At 50.4% G+C, this 20,211-nt stretch overlaps 1 protein-coding gene across 6 annotated transcripts in view; it reads right to left on the minus strand.

The window, feature by feature from the left end:
* Window positions 1-20,211, minus strand: part of MBD5 (methyl-CpG binding domain protein 5) — an 802,917-nt gene that overhangs the window by 435,246 nt on the left and 347,460 nt on the right. For all 6 annotated transcript variants that reach the window (XM_069616504.1, XM_069616508.1, XM_069616506.1 and 3 more), the window contains one exon: window positions 13,515-13,723. In XM_069616504.1, the coding sequence (XP_069472605.1) occupies window positions 13,515-13,723 (209 nt within the window). The remainder of the gene's footprint in view (window positions 1-13,514; window positions 13,724-20,211) is intronic.

The raw sequence follows: 20,211 nt of genomic DNA on the forward strand, positions 1-20,211 counted from the left end.
ATACATTCTGGAGAGACCATCAGCATTTTGGTGATTACACCCTGACCTGTGTTCAATGGTAAAATCAAACCCCTGTAGGCTGATTGACCATCTTAACAATTTAGGATTTTCCCCCTTCATCTGCATTAACCATCTCAAGGGTTGGTGGTCTGTCTGAATCACAAAAGTGGATCCATACAAGTATGGTCTAAAGTTCTTCAGAGACCACACAATGGCAAAACACTCACGCTCCATGGTTGCCCACCTTGTCTCAGGTTCCTTCAGCTTCCTGCTGATGAAGCAGACTGTGTGTTCCCTACCTTTCTCATCCAGCTGACTCAGAACTGCACCTATACCTGTAGGTATTACCAAATTGTTCGAACACAATTGTTAGAATGAAGAATTGACCTAATTTAAATATATACCTAATTTTTAATATATATTAAAAGGGGGTTTTGGTGGGGGGGTTTGCGTTCGGTGGAGGGTTTCAGGGGGTTTCCCCCAGCACATATGTAACAATTGACCTTCACAATTCGGTCATTTGTGAAAAGGTAAATTGTCATTCGAGCAAGTGTGACGTGTGACTCGAACAATTTGTATACACCCTGGAAGCATCTGTTTGCACAATGAAGGTTTGGCTGCAGTTAGGAGCTCTTAAGACTGGAGCTTGACAAAGGACTTTCTTAAGTCCTTCAAATGCCTTAGTGCACTCCTCATTCTACCTGGCCTTTTTGGGGAATTTGGGTGAGGAGACCACATTCAAGGGAGAAGCTATGGACACATAGTTCTCTATGAAGTTCCTATAATAACCAGTGAGACCTAAGAAGGCTCTCACCTGGGTTTGAGTAGTAGGGGTGGCCCATTCTTGTACAGCTTTTAATTTGCTAGGCAATTGCCTTATTTCACCTCCTCCTACCTCATGTCCAAGGAAGACCACTTTGCTCTGACCAATTTGACATTTATTTGCCTTTATATTCAGATGGGCCTGCTCAAGAGCCTGCAAAACATATCCTAAGCGGTCAACATGTTCTTTCCAAGTAGGGCTGAACACTGCAATGTCATTCAAGTATGCCATGCAGAAGTCTTCCATCCCATTCAGAACCTAATTAACCACCCTTTGGAACGAAGCAGGTGTATTATTTAATCCAAAAGGCATTACCTTAAACTGGTAGAGGACTGCTGGGGTTGAAAATGCAGTTTTCTCCTTGGCATGGACTGTCAGAGCTATTTGCCAATAGCCTGATTTGAGATCAAATGTATTGAGGTACTTGGCTGAACCAAGTTTGTCGACCAGTTCATCTATTCTGGGTAAGGGATGGGCATCAGTCTTTGTGACTGCATTAAGAGCTCTATAGTCCACACCGAATCTCAACTCTTTGGATCCTGCCTTTGGCACTAGAACAACATAACTAGACCATGTACTTGTAGATTTGTTGACCTCTCCCTTTATGTGGGTTCTTATATGGTCTGACATCCTGTAACCTCTGCTTTTAACAGGTAAACAGTCCCCAGTGAGAATATCATGTTGGCCCGAAGGGGTCAAGCCTGCTGATAGTGAAAACAGAGAGCCAAACTGATTTAACAGAGATGTGCACTCCTCCTGTTGTTCCAGTTTCAGATTAGAAGATAGATTAACTCCTCCTATCTTCCCATCTAATGGCTGTCCCCTGAAGAAGTCAGGTAGAGGTTCACTCTCCTCTTCCTGAGCATAGGCTAGAAGCAAAGCTCCCACTTCTGGTCTAGAGGCGTAGGCTTTTAGACTGTTGGTGTGAAAGACCCTGGGGGCCTCTTTAGGATTGCCTAAGTCCACCAAATAATTGACCTCTCCAAGTTTTCACGCAACCTTGAAGGGTCCACTCCATTTGTCCTGTAAGGCCCTCTGCCTTGTAGGTACCATAACTAGAACTTGCTGGTCTTGAGTAAATACAACCATGTTAGCCTTCTGGTCATGCCAATGCTTCACCAGAGCCTGACCTGCTTTCAAGTTAAAATATGCTTCTGTCATCATATGTGTCATTCTTCTCTGGAGACCTACCACATAGTCAGTGACTCTCACTGGTTTGGGGGAAGAAGCACTCTCCAACCCCTCCTTATTTAGGGCCAATGGACCTCTAACTGGATGACCATAGAGAAGCTCAAAGCGACTAAATCCAACTCCCTCCTGAGGGACTTCTCTATAAGTAAAGAGAAGGCATGGCAGTAGAAGGTCCCACTTTCTTCTAAGGGGTTCTTCTAAAGCACCTATCATGCTCTTCATAGTACGGTTAAACCTCTCTACCAATCCATTCGTCTGGGGATGGTAGGCAGTTGAGAAGAACAAGTTACTTTCTTATCTGGTAACGTTCTTTCGATGGGATGGTCCGACAACGTATTCCATATCTATGACATGTAATCACCACAGATGTGCTGTTTCGGAAACTTTTTCCGGCGTCTGAGTCCTGCGTCGATGACGTCGATGCGCCGTCGTCGAGGACCTCCTCCGACGTCATCCGATGTGATAAGTAGGACGCACGACGCCCGTAGCCTCAGTTGTAGTTTTTTCCCCCAGAACGTGTGACACTAGCCAACTGCCAGTCAGACACAAAGCCTTGCGGAACGTAAGCTGCAATCGCAAAGAAATTCTGCAGCGGGGAAGGCAGGGCGGGAGCGATATGGAATACGTCGTCGGACCATCCCATCGAAAGAACGTTACCAGGTAAGAAAGTAACTTGTTCTTCGAGGGGATTGGGTCCTCCGACGTATTCCATATCTATGACAGACTCCCAAAGCAGTACCAGAGCAAGGAGGAGGGAAAGAATTTAGAATCAAAATTTAGAATAGACAATCACATAGCAGAGCAAAGGACCGCCTTGCCAAAGGCCAGATCCTGTGCTCGGATGGAATCAAGGGAATAGTGACTTACAAATGTATGTACTGAAGCCCAGGTGGCTGCATCACAGATGTTGCGAATAGGAACACCCCTCTGCAGGGTAGTAGATGCAGCCATACCCTTGGTAGAATGGGCCCGCAAGCCAGCCGGTGGGTCCTTACCCGCCAAGCGGTAGCACTCCGAGATGGCCAAAATAATCCAGCGAGACAAAGTCTGTTTCGTCACAGCTTGCCCTAAACGCTTTCCAGCGTAACCAATAAAGAGTTGATCGTCCACTCTGACCCGGGGCATGCGTGAAACATAAAAGCTTAAAGCTCTCCTAGGATCAAGCCTATGGAGCCTCTCCTCTTCCTTACCAGGATGCGGAGGAGGATAGAATGCCGGAAGAACAACCTTCTGGGCCAAATGAAATTCCGTCACTACCTTCGGAAGAAAAGAAGGACGAACTCTAAGGACAACCCTGTCCTTGTGAAATACAGTGAAGGGTGGCTTAACTGAAAGTGCCTGTAACTCACTCACTCTGCGAGCGGAAGTAACCGCAACTAAAAACACAGTTTTCAGAGTTAACAGCCTCAAAGGGCAAGAATGTAAAGGCTCAAGCGGAGCACCCATAAGAAACTTAAGAACAAGGTTTAAATCCCAACCGGGCACCAGGAAAGGAGACGGAGGGAACACATTAGTGAGCCCTTTCAGAAACTGTGAAATTAAAGGGATTTTAAAGTAAGAACACTCTTCAGATGAGCGCTTAAAGATGGACAGCGCCGCCAGGTAACCTTTAATGGTACCCACTTGCAAGCCCCTGTAGGCCAAAGAAAGTAAAAAGGACAGAACCATGGGGATGTCACATGCAAAAGGATCCACATTCTGAACTCGGCACCAGTCGCAGAACTTACGCCAACGGCAACGGTACAGAGACTTTGTTGCTGGCCTTCGGGCCGAAAGCAACACCTCCATCACGTCTTCAGGGAGGTCCCAATCCTTATACCTCAACCTTTCAGAAGCCAAGCGTGAAGGTTGAGGGATCTGACCACTGGATGGACAACGTGACCCCCCTCCCGTGAGAGCAGATCGTTTCGGTAGGGAAGACGACGCGGAGGGCAGATGGACAAGTCGAGAAGATCCGGGTACCACGTCCTCCGAGTCCACGCCGGAGCAATGTGGATCATCCGTGAACCGAACTTCCGTAACCTCCGCAGCACTTGCGGGACGACGGGGACTGGAGGAAACTCATACAGCAGCGGGAACGACCACTCCACCACGAACGCATCTCCTAAGGCTCCTTTTGGAGGAAATTCCCGCAAGCAAAATCTTTCGCACTTCCGGTTGACACTGGAGGCGAAGAGATCCACTTGAGGGGTCCCCCCCAAAGGGCGAAGATCTCCAGGAGAATCTCGTGAGCCAACTCCCACTCGTGAGAGATCGTGCTCTGCCTGCTCAGAGCGTCCGCCGTCACGTTTTCGTCTCCGGCCAGATGAACTGCAGACATCGAAAACTTCCTGCTGGATGGCCCAGAACTCGAGCTGCATCTCCTCCCTGCACAGAGGAAGTGACCCTGCCCCCCCTTTTTGTTGAGGCAGTGCATGGCCACTGTGTTGTCCGTCAGGATCAGGACACTCTTTCATCGCACAGTCGGCAGAAAAGCCTTCAGGGCTAGCCTGACGGCCCTCAGCTCCAACAGATTGATATGGAGTCTGGACTCTGACGGAGACCAACGACCGCTGACTGTCAGCCCGTTGGCATGAGCTCCCCAACCCGTGAGGGATGCATCCGTCACGATCGTCACCTCCGACCAAGGAAGCCAAAAAGAAGCCCCCTTCATCAAGTTGCCTTCGACGGCCCAACACAGAAGGTCCCGGGCGACCGAGGGCGGCACCTGAACCGGGTCCGACATCCTGCCGGAGGACTGCGACCATTGCGTCTTGAGCACCCACTGCAAAGATCTCATCCGCAGGCGAGCCTTTGGCACCAGAAGAATGCAGGATGCCATGAGGCCGAGCAGCCTCAAGAACACGAACGCTGGGAGCGTCTGGCCATGCTGAAACTTGTGCACCATCTGCTGAATGTGAAGAGCCCTCACCTGGGGAGGAAAACACTGCCCCAGTGAAGTGTCGAGCACTACTCCGATGTACTGGAGCCGCTGTGTTGTCGTCAAATGGGACTTCTTTAAATTGAGGGAGAAGCCCAGCCTGTGAAGGGAGTGGCAGGTGACGGACAGATGATCCAGGACTTGCTCGGGAGAGCTCGCCCTGATCAACCAATCGTCCAGGTAGGGGTAGACGTGAATCCCCCCTTGCCTGAGATGCGCTGCCACCACCACCATGAGCTTGGTGAAAACCCTCGGGCGGAGGTCAATCCGAACGGCAGGACCCGAAACTGAAAGTGCGAGTCGCCAACCGTGAACCTCAGGTACTTCTTGTGCTTGGGATGGATCGGCACATGGAAGTAAGCATCCTTGAGGTGGAGTGACACCAACCAGTCCTGAAGCTGAAGGGCCTGGAGGACTTGAGAGAGAGTAACCATCTTGAACTTGTCCTTCCTGAGGAGTTTGTTCAAACCGCGCAAGTCCATGATGGGTCTCAATCCCCAGTCTTCCTTTCGAAATCAAAAAATAAGGGGAATACCATCCCTTGTTCCTCTCCGCTACAGGCACCAGTTCTATGGCGCCTTTCTCCAGCAGGGCTTGAATTTCCTGCGCAAGGAGCGGATCCGGACTCTGCAAAGAGAGGTTCCCCGGTGGATTGTCGCAAGGCCTGTGCCGAAAGGGAAGACAGTAGCCGTGGGTTATGATCTCCAGAACCCACACATCTGAAGTAATGGCTTGCCACTCTACAAGATGCTGCGCCAGCCGTCCCCCAACCGGCGAACCATGGGACATGGCCTCATGACTGAGTGGGAGCGGCCGCGGCGTTACCTGAGGGCAAAGAGGCAACTGCCCGAGCGGCCTTGGCACCACGGGTACCCTGTCATCCACCTCTGGTACCCCTGCGTTGGCCTCTTTGACTGCCAGCTCCTCTCGCTTTACTGAAGGACGAGTAATAGTGAAAGGAACCACCCCTCCACTGCTGTCCCCTAGGACGAAAAGGCGGAGGTTGGCGAACTGCAGCGCCCAACGACTTCGCTGCAGCTTTCGAGGTCTGCAACTTCTCAAGGCTCTCATCAGCCTTGCTGCCAAAAAGGTGTTCACCGTCAAAGGGCATGTTGAGGAGCCGAGACTGCACATCAGGAGCAAACCCCGACTTCCGCAACCACGCAAACCTGCGTATCACGGTGCTCGCCGCCATGGACCTACTGACGCATTCAGCTAAATCCAAACCCGACGGAACAGACTCACACATGGCATCCTTACCACCCTGGACCATAGCAAGGAAACCATCCCGTTCGTCCCCTTCGGGAATATGTTCAGCCGCTAACGCAACACAGTTCCACAGAGTGTGTGTGAAACGAGACAAGGCACAAATGGAGTTGGCCGCCTGAAGCGCCATACCACCAGAAGAAAACACTTTCTTCGCCCAGCCATCAAAACGTTTGTCGTCCCTATCAGGAGGGATGGTAGGGTACGACGCCTGCTTTGCCGGGGCCGTGGCCGCCTGCACCACCAAACTCTCCGGAGTAGGGTACCTGATCAAGTAGCAGGGGTCGCTACTGGCTGGACGGTATTTTCGTGACAAGGATCTGCCCACCGCCGGGAGACTCTCCGGAGCAGTCCAAGCCGCCGCCACCCTTCTGTGTAAAGCCATATGGAACGGCAGTACCGGATCAGTTGGGGGACCAACATCAAGGATGTCTGTCAGATCATCCTGCACAAACTCCCCTGGGGGAGCAGACCATCCCAAGTACTCAGAAACCCTAGCCATAAGGCGCCGGTACGAGGAATCGGCATGAGAGCCAGGCTCAGGCCTACAAAACTCCACCTCCGGAGAGGTGTCCAGTCCACTGGCATCATGCAGTGACTGTCTCAAACCATCAAACTGACTATGGCCCGAGACAATTTCATCTGGAACCTGACTAGGAACCAGGCCATCAGAATCCGCATCCGCTTCTGAAATATAGTCCAGGTGGCGAAAAGAAGGCACCCGAGAGTGCTTGCTCTTAACCAGAGCCTTCCTAGGGGGTTCTCCCGTGCCACGGGGTACCTCCGACACGAAAGGCGTCGTGCGAATCGGCGCCGCCGTCGAGAGAACCGGCATCGGTGCCGAGAGGATCGGCGTCGAGGAAATCGGCGTCGACGTCAGATGCAGCGCCTCCAGCATCGGCGGTGTCGACACAGCCCTCGAAGCCGGAGCCCCGAGCGTGTCCCTCGACGACCTGAGCGTCGACGGCTTCGACGACTTCCTCAGAGCCTCGAGAAAGCCTGTCAACGCCCTCGACGCCTCAGACGTCGATGTCTTCCTCGAAGACCTCACAGGTGCATGCGGTCTCGAACGCGTCGAGGACCGGGACCTGGAACGGGTACGTCGAGAACGAGTCTCCTTGTCCGAACGGGACCTCTCCCGTGACTCGTGCCGACCACTCTTGCGAGCGGTGTCTCTCGACCTCTCACGACCGACCCCACTCGGGGGCGCGGACGGCTTAGTACCCTGCGACTCAAGAATCGCCAGCATTTTCTTCCCGAAGGATGCCCATTCCTCCGGCGTCGCATGGCTGGTGGGGTAAGCGACATGCCGGGCAGAGTCCTCCAAAGAGGACCTGGAAGACGACCGGTGTCGGCGCTTACGAGAATGCCTCGAAGAGGCTGAGGAGTGGCGAGACCGAGACTTCCGACGATGACGCGGAGAGTCACCCCTCGAATCATCCGTGGAAAGCCCCGCAGACTACGACTTCCTGGGCTTGGACACCCGACCTACCGACAACTTCTTCTTACGTTCGCGTAAGGCTTTGGACGTGAGCGACTGGCAGTCGATACAGTCATCCGTGTCGTGGGTCTCCCCGAGGCACCAGAGGCAGGCGTCGTGCGAGTCCGTCACCGAAATCTTGGACCCACACTCCCCGCACTTCTTGAAACCCGGACGCGGGGTCGAAGACGAAGTTGAAGACATCTTCACATGAAGGATTTTCACAAAACGAACAGGTTCGAAGAAACGAGAAGAACAGAACTCTAAAGAGTCGAGGCGTGAACCGAGAATCACGAAGCAACACGTTCGCGGAAAAAAACGGAACTGAGGCTACGGGCGTCGTGCGTCCTACTTATCACATCGGATGACGTCGGACGTCGGGGGAGGTCCTCGACGATGGCGCATCGACGTCATCGACGCAGACGCCGAAAAAAGTTTCCGAAGCAGCACAGCTGTGGTGATTACATGTCATAGATATGGAATACGTCGGAGGACCCAATCCCCTCGAACTTGTAAGTTATTCAAGCACCTTAGCAACAGCCTGGTCTGCAACAGTCCTCATAGGTATAGCTTCAGGATACCTAGTAGCATGGTCTACAACAACCAATATAAATCGATTGCCTGAAGAGGTTGGCGGGTCTAAGTGACCAACAATATCGATTCCTACCCTCTGAAAAGGGACTCCCACCACTGGGAGAGGCACCAAAAGTGTCACATTATTGGCTCCACTCTAGCCAGATGTCTGACAAGTGTGACAGCTCCAACAGAATTTATTTACATCAGACCCCAACTTAGGCCAGTAGAAATAGAGAGAAAGCCTTTCCTTGGTCTTCTTAAAACGTAAGTGACCAGCCAAAGGATTCTCATGGGCTAACTGTAGCAAATTATGTCTTATCGCCTGGGGCACTACAAGTCTTCTGTAGTCCTCTGGGATAGACTCAGTAGGTTCACTGTAGAAGAGGCCATCTTCCCAGTACAACCTGTGCTTCCCTGGCTCTTGCTCATCCAGCTGGGAAGCTGCCTGTTGGCAAAGTCCTTCAAGAGTAGGACACTCTCTTTGACAAATGCTGAAGTCTGCCCTACAGGGGCCACCTTCTGCGAGTAAAGACTGCAGCTCAGGATGGTCTTTAGGATCCAGATCTCCAACAGGGGGAAGGTCTTCTTCGAGCTCTGAATCTTAAGCAGCTGATTCAACCTCTCCTGGTTGTTTCACAAACTCAGCCTCAGCTGTTGGAGCAGTCACAGGTGTGACTTTGGACAGTCCTCTCTGGGATGTCCTAGTTGGATGCACAGAGTGCTATCTTGTTTCTTTCCTGAGGCCTTGGGTTTCCCGTTTGTCTCCTTCTGATTGGAAATAGCAGTTAGTAGCTAATGTGGACTGGGTGTTATAGGTTATCCTGTAACAATCTCTTCAGAGTCATTTAGGGTGCTCTCTCTGGCCTTCCTTGTCTGCTCCTGGTAGGGTCCCTTTTACTGTGATGCCTGGGGGTGCTTGATACAACTCCAAGAGTTTTTAAGTCATTCCCCAACAGGACTCTCCCAGGCACCTCATTTTGTACACTAACAGGTATTATGACAGTGATGTTGTTGCACTGGATGAGAGCTGGTAGTCTAGGAAGCATTTGGACAGGGCATCCAGCAAGCTTAGTGAGGCCTGTGGGTGCCTTAGCAACATCCTCAGGTTTGAAAAAGGTTTCATCCACCACTGAAATGCTGGCCCCAGAGTCTCTAATGGCAGGGATCTCAGAGACCATTTACAAGTACACTGTCCTTGTAATATTCTTTTGTTTTATCTGGAATTGAATTATAGACATCTAAATTCTGCTGTTCCCACAGACCCGGGGACAATAAAGAAACACTGGCAGAGACTCCAATTGGGTATTCAGCCAATAATTGAAAGTTTCCACTAGCCATATGTACTTCTTCCTCTGGGGAGAAGGCTAAGGAGGCAGTGTGGACCCCTGAAGGTTTACCCCTGCATCTGGGATCCCCTTTCACATGGTCAGTTGACCCACAAGTATAACATTTTCCAAATGTTTTGACAAATGGGGGCTTCTGCCGACCTCCCTCTGGTTTGGCACCACAGGTTTCAGTAGCCTGATTCGGGTCCCTTGTGGCTTACCCTTTTTCTGTTTGGGGCCCTCTTTTGGATTGGAGGTATTAGAATTCTCTTTACCATCTTTCTTTTTCTGCTTCTCTTCACCCTGTTTCTGAGTTGCCCCAGAATCCTTGGGAGTGGCCCTGTTGGCAACTCACAAGTCAGCAGCCTTTGCTAGCTTCTTGGGATCAAGCTCTTTAGAGTCAGCCAAGTGCTGTCTCAGCTCAGGAGAGCAGGCATCAAAAATAGATTTCAACAAACAGATTTCTCATTCCTTCAAAAGTGTTAACTCTGTAACCCTTTACCCAACCATCTGAGTTTCTCAAACAGGCACATACCCAGGTAGCCCAAGGAGTACTATCATTCTTTTTGAGGGACCTAAACCTCTTAAGGTACAGGGAGGGAGTTTTCCCAAATCTAGCTATCAAAGCTAGCTTCACATTGTCATATTCCAATCTTTCAAGTTCCCCACCTCCATTACAGCATCAGTTGCAACCTGGGGGAGCCTAGACATAAGGCAAGGAATCAACTGATTCCCTGTGAAACCCTGAATCCCATGGTTCTACTCAAAAGCACCCAACCAATCCAAAATATCAAGTTTCACCTCATACATACTCACAGTTTCCTTAGGCATGCAAGGTCTCTGAGGACTGGAAGACCTAGAAGTCTCCGGTATAGAAACATTTTCAAGACACATTTTTTTCATTTCAAGAGCATGTTGCATTTCCATTTCCCTTAGTTTGAGTTCTTGATGTTTACTTTCAGTTTGCATTTGGAGCCTTTTGAACTCTAACTCAAGTGTCATTTTTTCAAGAGGGACACATTCTGGACCTGGTAGGGTCCCTGTGGCTAAAGGTTGAGGCCCTAGAGCTTTTTGAGGTGCAGAGGGGCTCACATCCTGAGACTCCACCAACTCTTCTGGCTTATCAATAACATTAGAGTTACACTCTGAATAATTATCATCCTCATCATTTTCCACATTTGCTGAGGGAGTAGGTGTAACAGACCCACTTCTCAGACTTTGATAATTCAACAATCTTTCAATCAATTCATTTTTCTTTCCTTTAACAGGGAGATTCCTGACCTTACACATATCTTTCAGTTGATCTACTTTTACAATGATCAGGGCTTCCTGTCTGAAGTTATCCATATCAGGCATGATAAAATTGCTTTTCTAGTGGTGCTTAGCCTTGTGAAGATTATTATTTGAACAAAAGTAAAGCAGAACTGTCACTGTAACAACTATACAATTGATCCTCACCGCTTGCCACCAGTGTTAGGCAGAGTTTGTATGCAGTACCCTTTGGGACCACAACACACAACTATGACTACATGTGTAAGCAAAACCAACCTTTGGTATAAGTCTGTACTACACAGTTTTTGGTAGCAGAGCTGAGCAGCCAGGCTTATCTCAAGAGGGAATATGAGCTGTAAGGTCTACAATCGCAAGTATTTAAATAAGCTCTTACACTCAAGGTTTCTTGGTTAAACACTTATTAATTTATTCAACAGTCAGTTATAAAACATTCACTAGAAGGAGGCAATCTATATCACACAAAAATATACTTCAGTACTTTACACGGTACGGGTCTGAGGCATTTAAACTACTTTGAAGGAGGAGTAAAATGGCATTCATAGTACTTTGAAGTAGGAGAAAAAGGGCATAGGTTAACTAAAAGAAGATACAGTTACTCTTTAGACAGTGCAAATATTATGAGTTCACCAGAGGAGCTGATTCAATGCAACAGGATGAGCTAAAGTCTTGTATAGGATAAAGCAGTTCTGGTAGTTAAACGGAAAAGTCTTTGCCAAAGTTCTCAGAAGTAGTTTGTAAAAGAAAGATTTATATGTTGGGTCACAAGCTGACTAGACCTGCAAGAAGCCAAAGTTCCAAGCACTTCCGCAGTGAGAGGTAAGCTCTCTCGGTCGGGTTTTCACAGTACCTTCCAATCAAGAAAAATATGCAGCTGAAGACTTCTGTTACTTGCAGTTCCTGCAGATCTCGCTGTTCCTGAGCCTCAGTCGTGGGGACAAGAGGGAGGATGTCGGGGGACTCCTGCACTGCACTGGGACTGGTCAAAGCTGGCACTTGCCAAATCTTCAATTCCAGTAGCTGTAGTCAAGCACACAAACTGGTGTCCCTCTCCCTGGCTATTCGGTTTCCTGCAGTACCATGAGGAAAATACAACCAGCTCCGAGAATGGTATCCAGGTGGCTTACGAGTTGATTGGTCCCACCAACTCAAAGGGAGAAGTCATCCTTGCAGGGCTTCTCTGTCAAGATGAACTTGGCGATTCAGACCTGCAACAGGGCTTCACCGGGCAAACCAACGGTCCAGGAGTTGCAGCAGCCGTCCTCTTCAAGCTCGTCTTCGGTTCTTTCGTTCCAGTGGTCGACTCTGCCTTCCAAGCCAAGAGACTCGCCTTTTATCCAGTTTCCTCCCATTCATTCCAGCCTAGCTGCCACTCACCCACAGCAGGGTGGCTGTCCTTGCCGGACAGTCAGCTGTCCAATCACGCCAGAGTGCATTCAGGTTTCCTAGGAGACCAAGCACAGGGAGTTTCGGGCACCTCCCTCACTTCCTGCCCACCCCAGACACTTGGGTGCCAGAGGCTTTGTTCAGTCCTGAAGCCCGCCAAAGGCGATGAAACAAAAGGACCAAACTGGGTTTGGCGCGCAGAGACAAAATCTAGAAGGACCTTTCCACAAAGAAATGGCAAAAAAAGAACACCAAGACATGTTTAAACAAAGGGGGCTCAGACGCCAACTTACATGGCTCCCGCCATTTAATGCTACCGGTGTTCGTGGTCGGGAAAAATCATGGTAGTTTGTTGTGAAACCACTGCCACTAGCCATTTCGATAGGAGAGGGTAACATTTGACTGCTACATGAGTATCTAGACATAGGGGATATTAGGTAACCCCTCCAGCACTCTATTGTAAGATAGGGTGTGCTGGGCCTATGAATTTGAAAAGACTAGTAAAGTCAATTTCACTTTACTTTCTCTGGGAAAGAGTAGTTCATCCCAGAGAAGGTATTTAAACATTGGGAAAGCCTGAAAGTCTTCCCTGTGTCACTGCACTGAAGGTGCTGTGTGACACACATGAAAAGATAATGCCTATGGAGTTGTCTAAAACTGCATAATCAAAATACACAAGAGTAAAACACACATCAAATACATGAGCGAGTGGGAAAAAAGGGTCACACTTTCTCCAGGTAAAAAAATCAAGTCCTCAAAATCCAGCAAAGTTGCTGGGGGGTCTCTAAGGTGAAGGGAATTAGCACATTTTTGAGAATTCTCCCTAACAAAAAGGATAGAAACATAATTGAAAACATTAAAACAGATAACAGCTGAAGCTAAATGTAAATGGAAACAAATAGAGTAGTTTATTAGAAGTGAAAAAAATGTAAGGCTTGCACCACATTGCACTGCCAGGCGTCATAGTTGGGTAAAAACAACTGAATTACAAAAAGTACAGGAGGAAAAAACAACTGTCTGATTTAAAAAAGAATGTCTAAAACCAATAACCATTTTAGAAACCGTTCGGGGGAATGGAAAGTAACAGATTGGTATGGCTTTCCTTAACTGCTCTCAATTATAATTGCATGATTTTATAATATTTTTAAAATTGAACATATTTTATGTTCATGTTTTTTGCAAGGTGCACCAAAATATCAACAGTGCTTCCAATAAAGGAAACACAACATTCCAAACAATGCATACAATTTACAGTACCTGAAAGTTCTGAAACAGGCATGCCATTGGGTTTGGGTTGCTCGGAGGACCAGGAATCGGTGCAGCACCTTGAAATCCCTGCAGACTCTGGTACCCTTGAATAAACTGTTGTTGTTGATTTGGAGGAAACATCTGATTGTTATTCAAGATGGACTGGAGATGAGTCAGCTGGTGGTGGTTCAAACTACTGTTCATTGTGGACATGTCACCTGCAATTGCACCAAAAAACATGAAAATGTGCCATGAAGCTTTTCTTTCGTTCTGATTTAAGGGGAAGGATACTGATATTTTATTTCTATCGCGCTCGTACACAAGCGTTTCAGAGCGCGACAAGGGAGGGGATCATGGGAGAACAAAACAGCGATCTTACTAGGCCCAGTGACATTGAGAATGCGCAAGTGCATGGGAGAGGTGGAGGGGAAAATTACATGGAAGGATGGAGAAGTGGAAAGTGCGAAGCAAAGGAGAAACAGATAATAAATAAATAAATTATGTAGGCAACAAACAGTGGTAATGCAGCCAGCAATTTGCAAGTGCTAGGTTTAAGGCAGCAGACAGGGTAGGTCTGATAAGTGCAGGAAGAAAATAGGGGGGGCTCTACTTGTATTTATTGTTTTATACAGCACCTTAATCCAAGGCGCTTTACAATGAACAAAATATACATTAAACATGGAACAGTAGAAGCAATAATGGTAAACATGAGTCAAACCAGAAAATCAGCATGTAGAACAATTTACACATGAGAAAGAAGAGGAGAGGAGGGGGGTGGAGAAAGAAGGGGGGAGAGAGTGTAGTAAAGTGAATAGTAGGAAGAAGGGAGATTGAGGAGAGAAGGGGAAGATGAAGAACACAGAGACGGGTAGAAGAAAGAGGGAAAGAAGGGTGAGAGGGGGGAAGGGGATCAGGGAGGGGAGTGAAAAACAAGAGATTTCAATGAGGAGCGGAAGGAAGAATAGGAGGGGGAGGAACGGATAGAGAAAGGTAGGGAGTTCCAGTGTAAGGGGGCAAGTAGCTGAAAGGAATGGAAACAAGAAAAGGCACAAGGGAGTGGGAGAACTGAAAGTAAGAAGCGATCGGCAGAACGAAGGGAGCAAGAGGGGGTGTAAAATGAGAGAAGAGAGGAGAGGTAAGGGGGAGCATGGTCGTGAAGAGATTTAAAGACCAGGCAAAGGAAGTGAAATTTAAGATGGGAATGGAAAGGAAGCCATCCTAGCTGAGAAAGTGAGTTGGAAATGGAGTCATGAGGAGAGAGAAGACAGAGGGTGCGGATGGCAGAGTGATAAAGGGATTTGAGGGGGGCAAGGTGGCAAGCGGGAAGACCAAAGAAGAGAGAAGAACAATAGAAAAGATGAGGGAGGAGATTAAAAGTTTGGTAGCATGGAAGGTTTGAGAGGAATGAACTTCATGGGTACAGATATGTACCCATATTTTTGGGTACATACCTGTCTGTAGTCTGTATATGTACCCAGTCTGTATGGGTACAGATACAGACTCCAGTGCAAGGGGTTGCCCGGAGACAGTGCAGGAGGGTGGTAAGGTGAGCAGTACCTCTGCCCGGAGGACAGAGGGTGGTCAGGTGCATGGTGCCAAGAGAGAAAAGATGAGCAGGGGGAAGGGGGAGCGAAGACAGAAGAAAAGAGGAAAGTCTTGAGGTGCTTCCGGAACAGGAGATGGTTTTCCTCAAGTTTTAGAGTGGCACGGTGGCTGTTCCAGAGGGAGGTCCCAGACGAACACAGAGATCTACCCCCAGCTCGTTTCTTTGAAAAACAACAGACCCTGAGGGAGTTAGAGGTAGAAGAGTGAATAGCTTGAGTGGGGAGGTATTTGCGGAGGGATAGCTGAAGGTATTTTGGACCCAGGCCCTAGAAAGCCTTGTGGACAATGCAGAGGGTTTTGAAGTTAATCCTTGCATCCACTGGGAGCCAATGGAGAGATTTCAGAGCTGGAGAAATACAATCCCAGGGCTCGAGGCCAAGCACACATCTCGCAGTCCTGTTCTGGATTAGTTGCAGAGGGCAGAGAGTAGAGGCAGGTAGATTTAGAAAGAGGCTGTTACAGTAGTCCAGCCTAAAGAGGACCAGAGCTTGGGGTACCATGAGCTTCTGGGGGAAGGAGAGGAATGGCAGAGTACCTATGAGGAGGTGCAGTAGGAGGTTTGACTTTTTAGAGACCTCAGAGATGTGGGCGGAGAAGGAAAGGGTGGAGTCAAAGATGACCCTGAGGTTCTTAGCCTCACAGGTGGGGGTAGGAGGAGGGCCAAGGGAAGCCGGCCAGAGAGTGAGGGGAAAGGATGGTGAAGGTGTGCCGATGAGGAGGATCTCCGTCTTGCTGGCATTCAGATAAAGATCATTGGTGGCACACCAATCTTGAATGGCAGTTAGGCAATCAGAGATGGGAGAGGAGGTGGCCGAGGGCAGCCTGAAAATGAGTTGAGTGTCATCAGCGTAGTACTGGAAATTTGAGCAGAAAATAGCAATGCAGTGGGAGAGAGTTGCCAGGTATTGCTGAAAAGCCAGGGCGAGAGGTTAGACCCCCTGGGGAACACCACAGGTAGAGAGGAAGATAGATGATAGGAAGGACCCAAGTTGGACCTAGGAGGGTTGATCAGAGAGGAAAGAGGTCAGCCAGGCCAGTGCCTGAACAGTGATACCCAGGTTTTCATGGAGACGGTTGAGCAGGATGGTATGGTTGACCGTGTTGAAGGCAGAAGAGAGATCGAGGAGGATGAGGACAGAGGGAATGTTATCAAGGTTGGAGAGCAGATCTTCACAAATGTTCAGGAGAGCAGTTTCCATGCTGCTGGCAGCTCTGAAGCCAGACTGGTGGTCATGGAGACAGTCAACAGCATTGGAATGAAGGTTAAGCTGAGAGATGGCCAACTTTTCCAGGAGTTTCCCCATAAAGGGAGTAATGGAAATAGGGTGATAGTTAGCTGGACAAGAAGGATAAGCTGTGGGTTTCTTGAGAAGAGGATGCACAAGGGAGTGCTTCAGAGGGGAGCGGAAAGATCCTGAGGCAAAGGCGTGGTTGCAAAAATCAGCAAGGGCCAAAGCAAGGGTATCAATGTGGTCCTTGATGGTTTTAGAGGAACAGGGATGAACCTGCAAATGTTGCACAATAAAACAACTTCCAAAATGACAATATTATTTATATTAATAGTGGATTATATTACTCCTGTACTGCGCTTTGCCTGACATTCCTTTTGGCAGGTCTATGTACTGCTTTCCAAAAATGTCAGACTTTTTTGGAAGTCAAATATTACCTCCTCAGACTGCAGTATATGAGGTGGAAACTCTGATATATGATAGACATTTCAAATACAAATTTCAATCGCTTTTGTACGCAAAAGCTTTAACTTGGATTGCAGCAGATGCCATTTAAGATCCAAGTGTTCCCAGCATTGCATAAAGAAGAAGATGCAGACTATAGAAACAATAATTAGCTACCACCAGGAACCCGAAAAAGACTACAGTGGTCCACAAGGCCATCAAAATGGGATATCTTTAAATGGGAAATATGACTGAAAATCCGACATTCAAAAGACATATGTTGCCAACAAATGAAATATTAAACCGCTTTAACAAAAAAGGTGCAGGAACAAATAGATCTCACTGCGTGATGTAATACAATTATTCACGTATTACTTAATATTACTTTCTAGGTCATCCCAATCAATCAAAAACAGACTCATACTAATACCGATAAATTGATGTGTTTAGGTTTTTCGGTGTAAAACTGATGCCAAAATTTGACACTGCTTTGTGCAATGTGTTAATCTTCCATCACAGACTTCCATGTATATATATGAGGATTTATTTGAAGTAGACATTTTACATGTGATTGAGAAAATGGCATCATAGCAGCACTCACAGGGTAATTCATAGAATTTCGCAGAAAAGTGTCGCAAGCGGCTGGCGCAGAGTGTCCGCGTGCGATTGACTGCGCCAGGCACGTGCGCTAAAACCGATTTCCGCGCACAGCGTATTCATGGATTTCATGCTCCCAAACCAGCCGTGGCGCAGAGTATCGCAGCGACCCTGCAGCAGCGCCAGTAACGCCCCCAAGAACGCCCTCGCGCAAGGAAAAGCCAGCAAAATCGCTAAATCATCGCAAAGGGCTGCGCTAACCCTGGACCAGTTTACAGGGCAGCCAAACAAGGAACGCAAAGCGGGTAACGTGCATATCAGGGGTACACGTGAAGTCATACACGCGATTAGCCAGGGTAAGTGTATTACAGGGGTACACGTGAAGTCATACACGCGATTAGCCAGGGTACGTGTATTACAGGGGTACGCGGGAAGTTTAACACGCGATTGGCCAGGGTACGTGTATTACAGGGGTACGCGGGAAGTTTAACACGCGATTGGCCAGGGTACGTGTATCACAGGGGTACGCGGGAAGTTTAACACGCGATTAGCCAGTGTAAGTGTATTACAGGGGTACACGTGAAGTCATACACGCGATTAGCCAGGGTACGTGTATTACAGGGGTACGCGGGAAGTTTAACACGCGATTGGCCAGGGTACGTGTATTACAGGGGTACGCGGGAAGTTTAACACGCGATTAGCCAGGGTAAGTGTATTACAGGGGTACGCGGGAAGTTTAACACGCGATTAGCCAGGGTACGTGTATTACAGGGGTACGCGGGAAGTTTAACACGCGATTGGCCAGGGTACATGTATTACAGGGGTACGCGGGAAGTTTAACACGCGATTGGCCAGGGTACGTGTATTACAGGGGTACGCGTGAAGTTATACACGCGATTAGCCAGGGTACGTGTATTACAGGGGTACGCGGGAAGTTTAACACGCGATTGGCCAGGGTACGTGTATTACAGGGGTACGCGGGAAGTTCAACACGCGATTGGCCAGGGTACGTGTATTACAGGGGTACGCGGGAAGTTCAACACGCGATTGGCCAGGGTACGTGTATTACAGGGGTACGCGGGAAGTTTCACATGCGATTTGGCCAGGTACGTGTATTACAGGGGTGCGTGGGAATTATCACACGCGATTTGGCTTGGTACGTGTATTACAGGGGTGTGCGGGAATTATCACACGCAATTAGGCTGGGTGGGTCCTCACAGGTGTTCCCTGTACACCCTCCACAGCCCCTGCAGGCAGCCCACAAAACAGGGGACTACCCTGCACACCTGCTCATGTCCCCCTGCACCCCCACCCCCCAGCAGTGCAGGGGCACCCTCCACCAGGCCCCCACTCATGTCTCCCACCACCCCCACCCCCCAGCCACCAGGGTCACCCTCCACCAGGCCCCCACTCATGTCTCCCACCACCCCCACCCCCCAGCAGTGCAGGGGCAGCCTCCACCAGGCCCCCACTCATGTCCCCTATCACCCCCACCCCCTGCCACCAGGGGCACCCTCCACCAGGCCCCCACTCATGTCTCCCACCACCCCCACCCCCCAGCAGTGCAGGGGCACCCTCCACCAGGCCCCCACTCATGTCTCCCACCACCCCCACCCCCCAGCCACCAGGGGCAGCCTCCACCAGGCCCCCACTCATGTCTCCCACCACCCCCACCCCCCAGCAGTGCAGGGGCACCCTCCACCAGGCCCCCACTCATGTCTCCCACCACCCCCACCCCCCAGCAGTGCAGGGGCAGCCTCCACCAGGCCCCCACTCATGTCCCCTATCACCCCCACCCCCCCGCCACCAGGGGCACCCTCCACCAGGCCCCCACTCATGTCTCCCACCACCCCCACCCCCCAGCAGTGCAGGGGCAGCCTCCACCAGGCCCCCACTCATGTCTCCCACCACCCCCACCCCCCAGCAGTGCAGGGGCAGCCTCCACCAGGCCCCCACTCATGTCCCCTATCACCCCCACCCCCCCGCCACCAGGGGCACCCTCCACCAGGCCCCCACTCATGTCTCCCACCACCCCCACCCCCCAGCAGTGCAGGGGCAGCCTCCACCAGGCCCCCACTCATGTCTCCCACCACCCCCACCCCCCAGCAGTGCAGGGGCAGCCTCCACCAGGCCCCCACTCATGTCCCCTATCACCCCCACCCCCCGCCACCAGGGGCACCCTCCACCAGGCCCCCACTCATGTCTCCCACCACCCCCACCCCCCAGCAGTGCAGGGGCACCCTCCACCAGGCCCCCACTCATGTCTCCCACCACCCCCACCCCCCAGCCACCAGGGGCACCCTCCACCAGGCCCCCACTCATGTCTCCCACCACCCCCACCCCCCAGCAGTGCAGGGGCACCCTCCACCAGGCCCCCACTCATGTCTCCCACCACCCCCACCCCCCAGCAGTGCAGGGGCAGCCTCCACCAGGCCCCCACTCATGTCCCCTATCACCCCCACCCCCCCGCCACCAGGGGCACCCTCCACCAGGCCCCCACTCATGTCTCCCACCACCCCCACCCCCCAGCAGTGCAGGGGCAGCCTCCACCAGGCCCCCACTCATGTCTCCCACCACCCCCACCCCCCAGCAGTGCAGGGGCAGCCTCCACCAGGCCCCCACTCATGTCCCCTATCACCCCCACCCCCCCGCCACCAGGGGCACCCTCCACCAGGCCCCCACTCATGTCTCCCACCACCCCCACCCCCCAGCAGTGCAGGGGCAGCCTCCACCAGGCCCCCACTCATGTCTCCCACCACCCCCACCCCCCAGCAGTGCAGGGGCAGCCTCCACCAGGCCCCCACTCATGTCCCCTATCACCCCCACCCCCC

The sequence above is a fragment of the Ambystoma mexicanum genome, chromosome 9, assembly GCF_040938575.1.
Source record: "Ambystoma mexicanum isolate Mex_15411 chromosome 9, UKY_AmexF1_1, whole genome shotgun sequence".
NCBI classification, from domain to species: Eukaryota; Metazoa; Chordata; class Amphibia; order Caudata; family Ambystomatidae; genus Ambystoma; species Ambystoma mexicanum.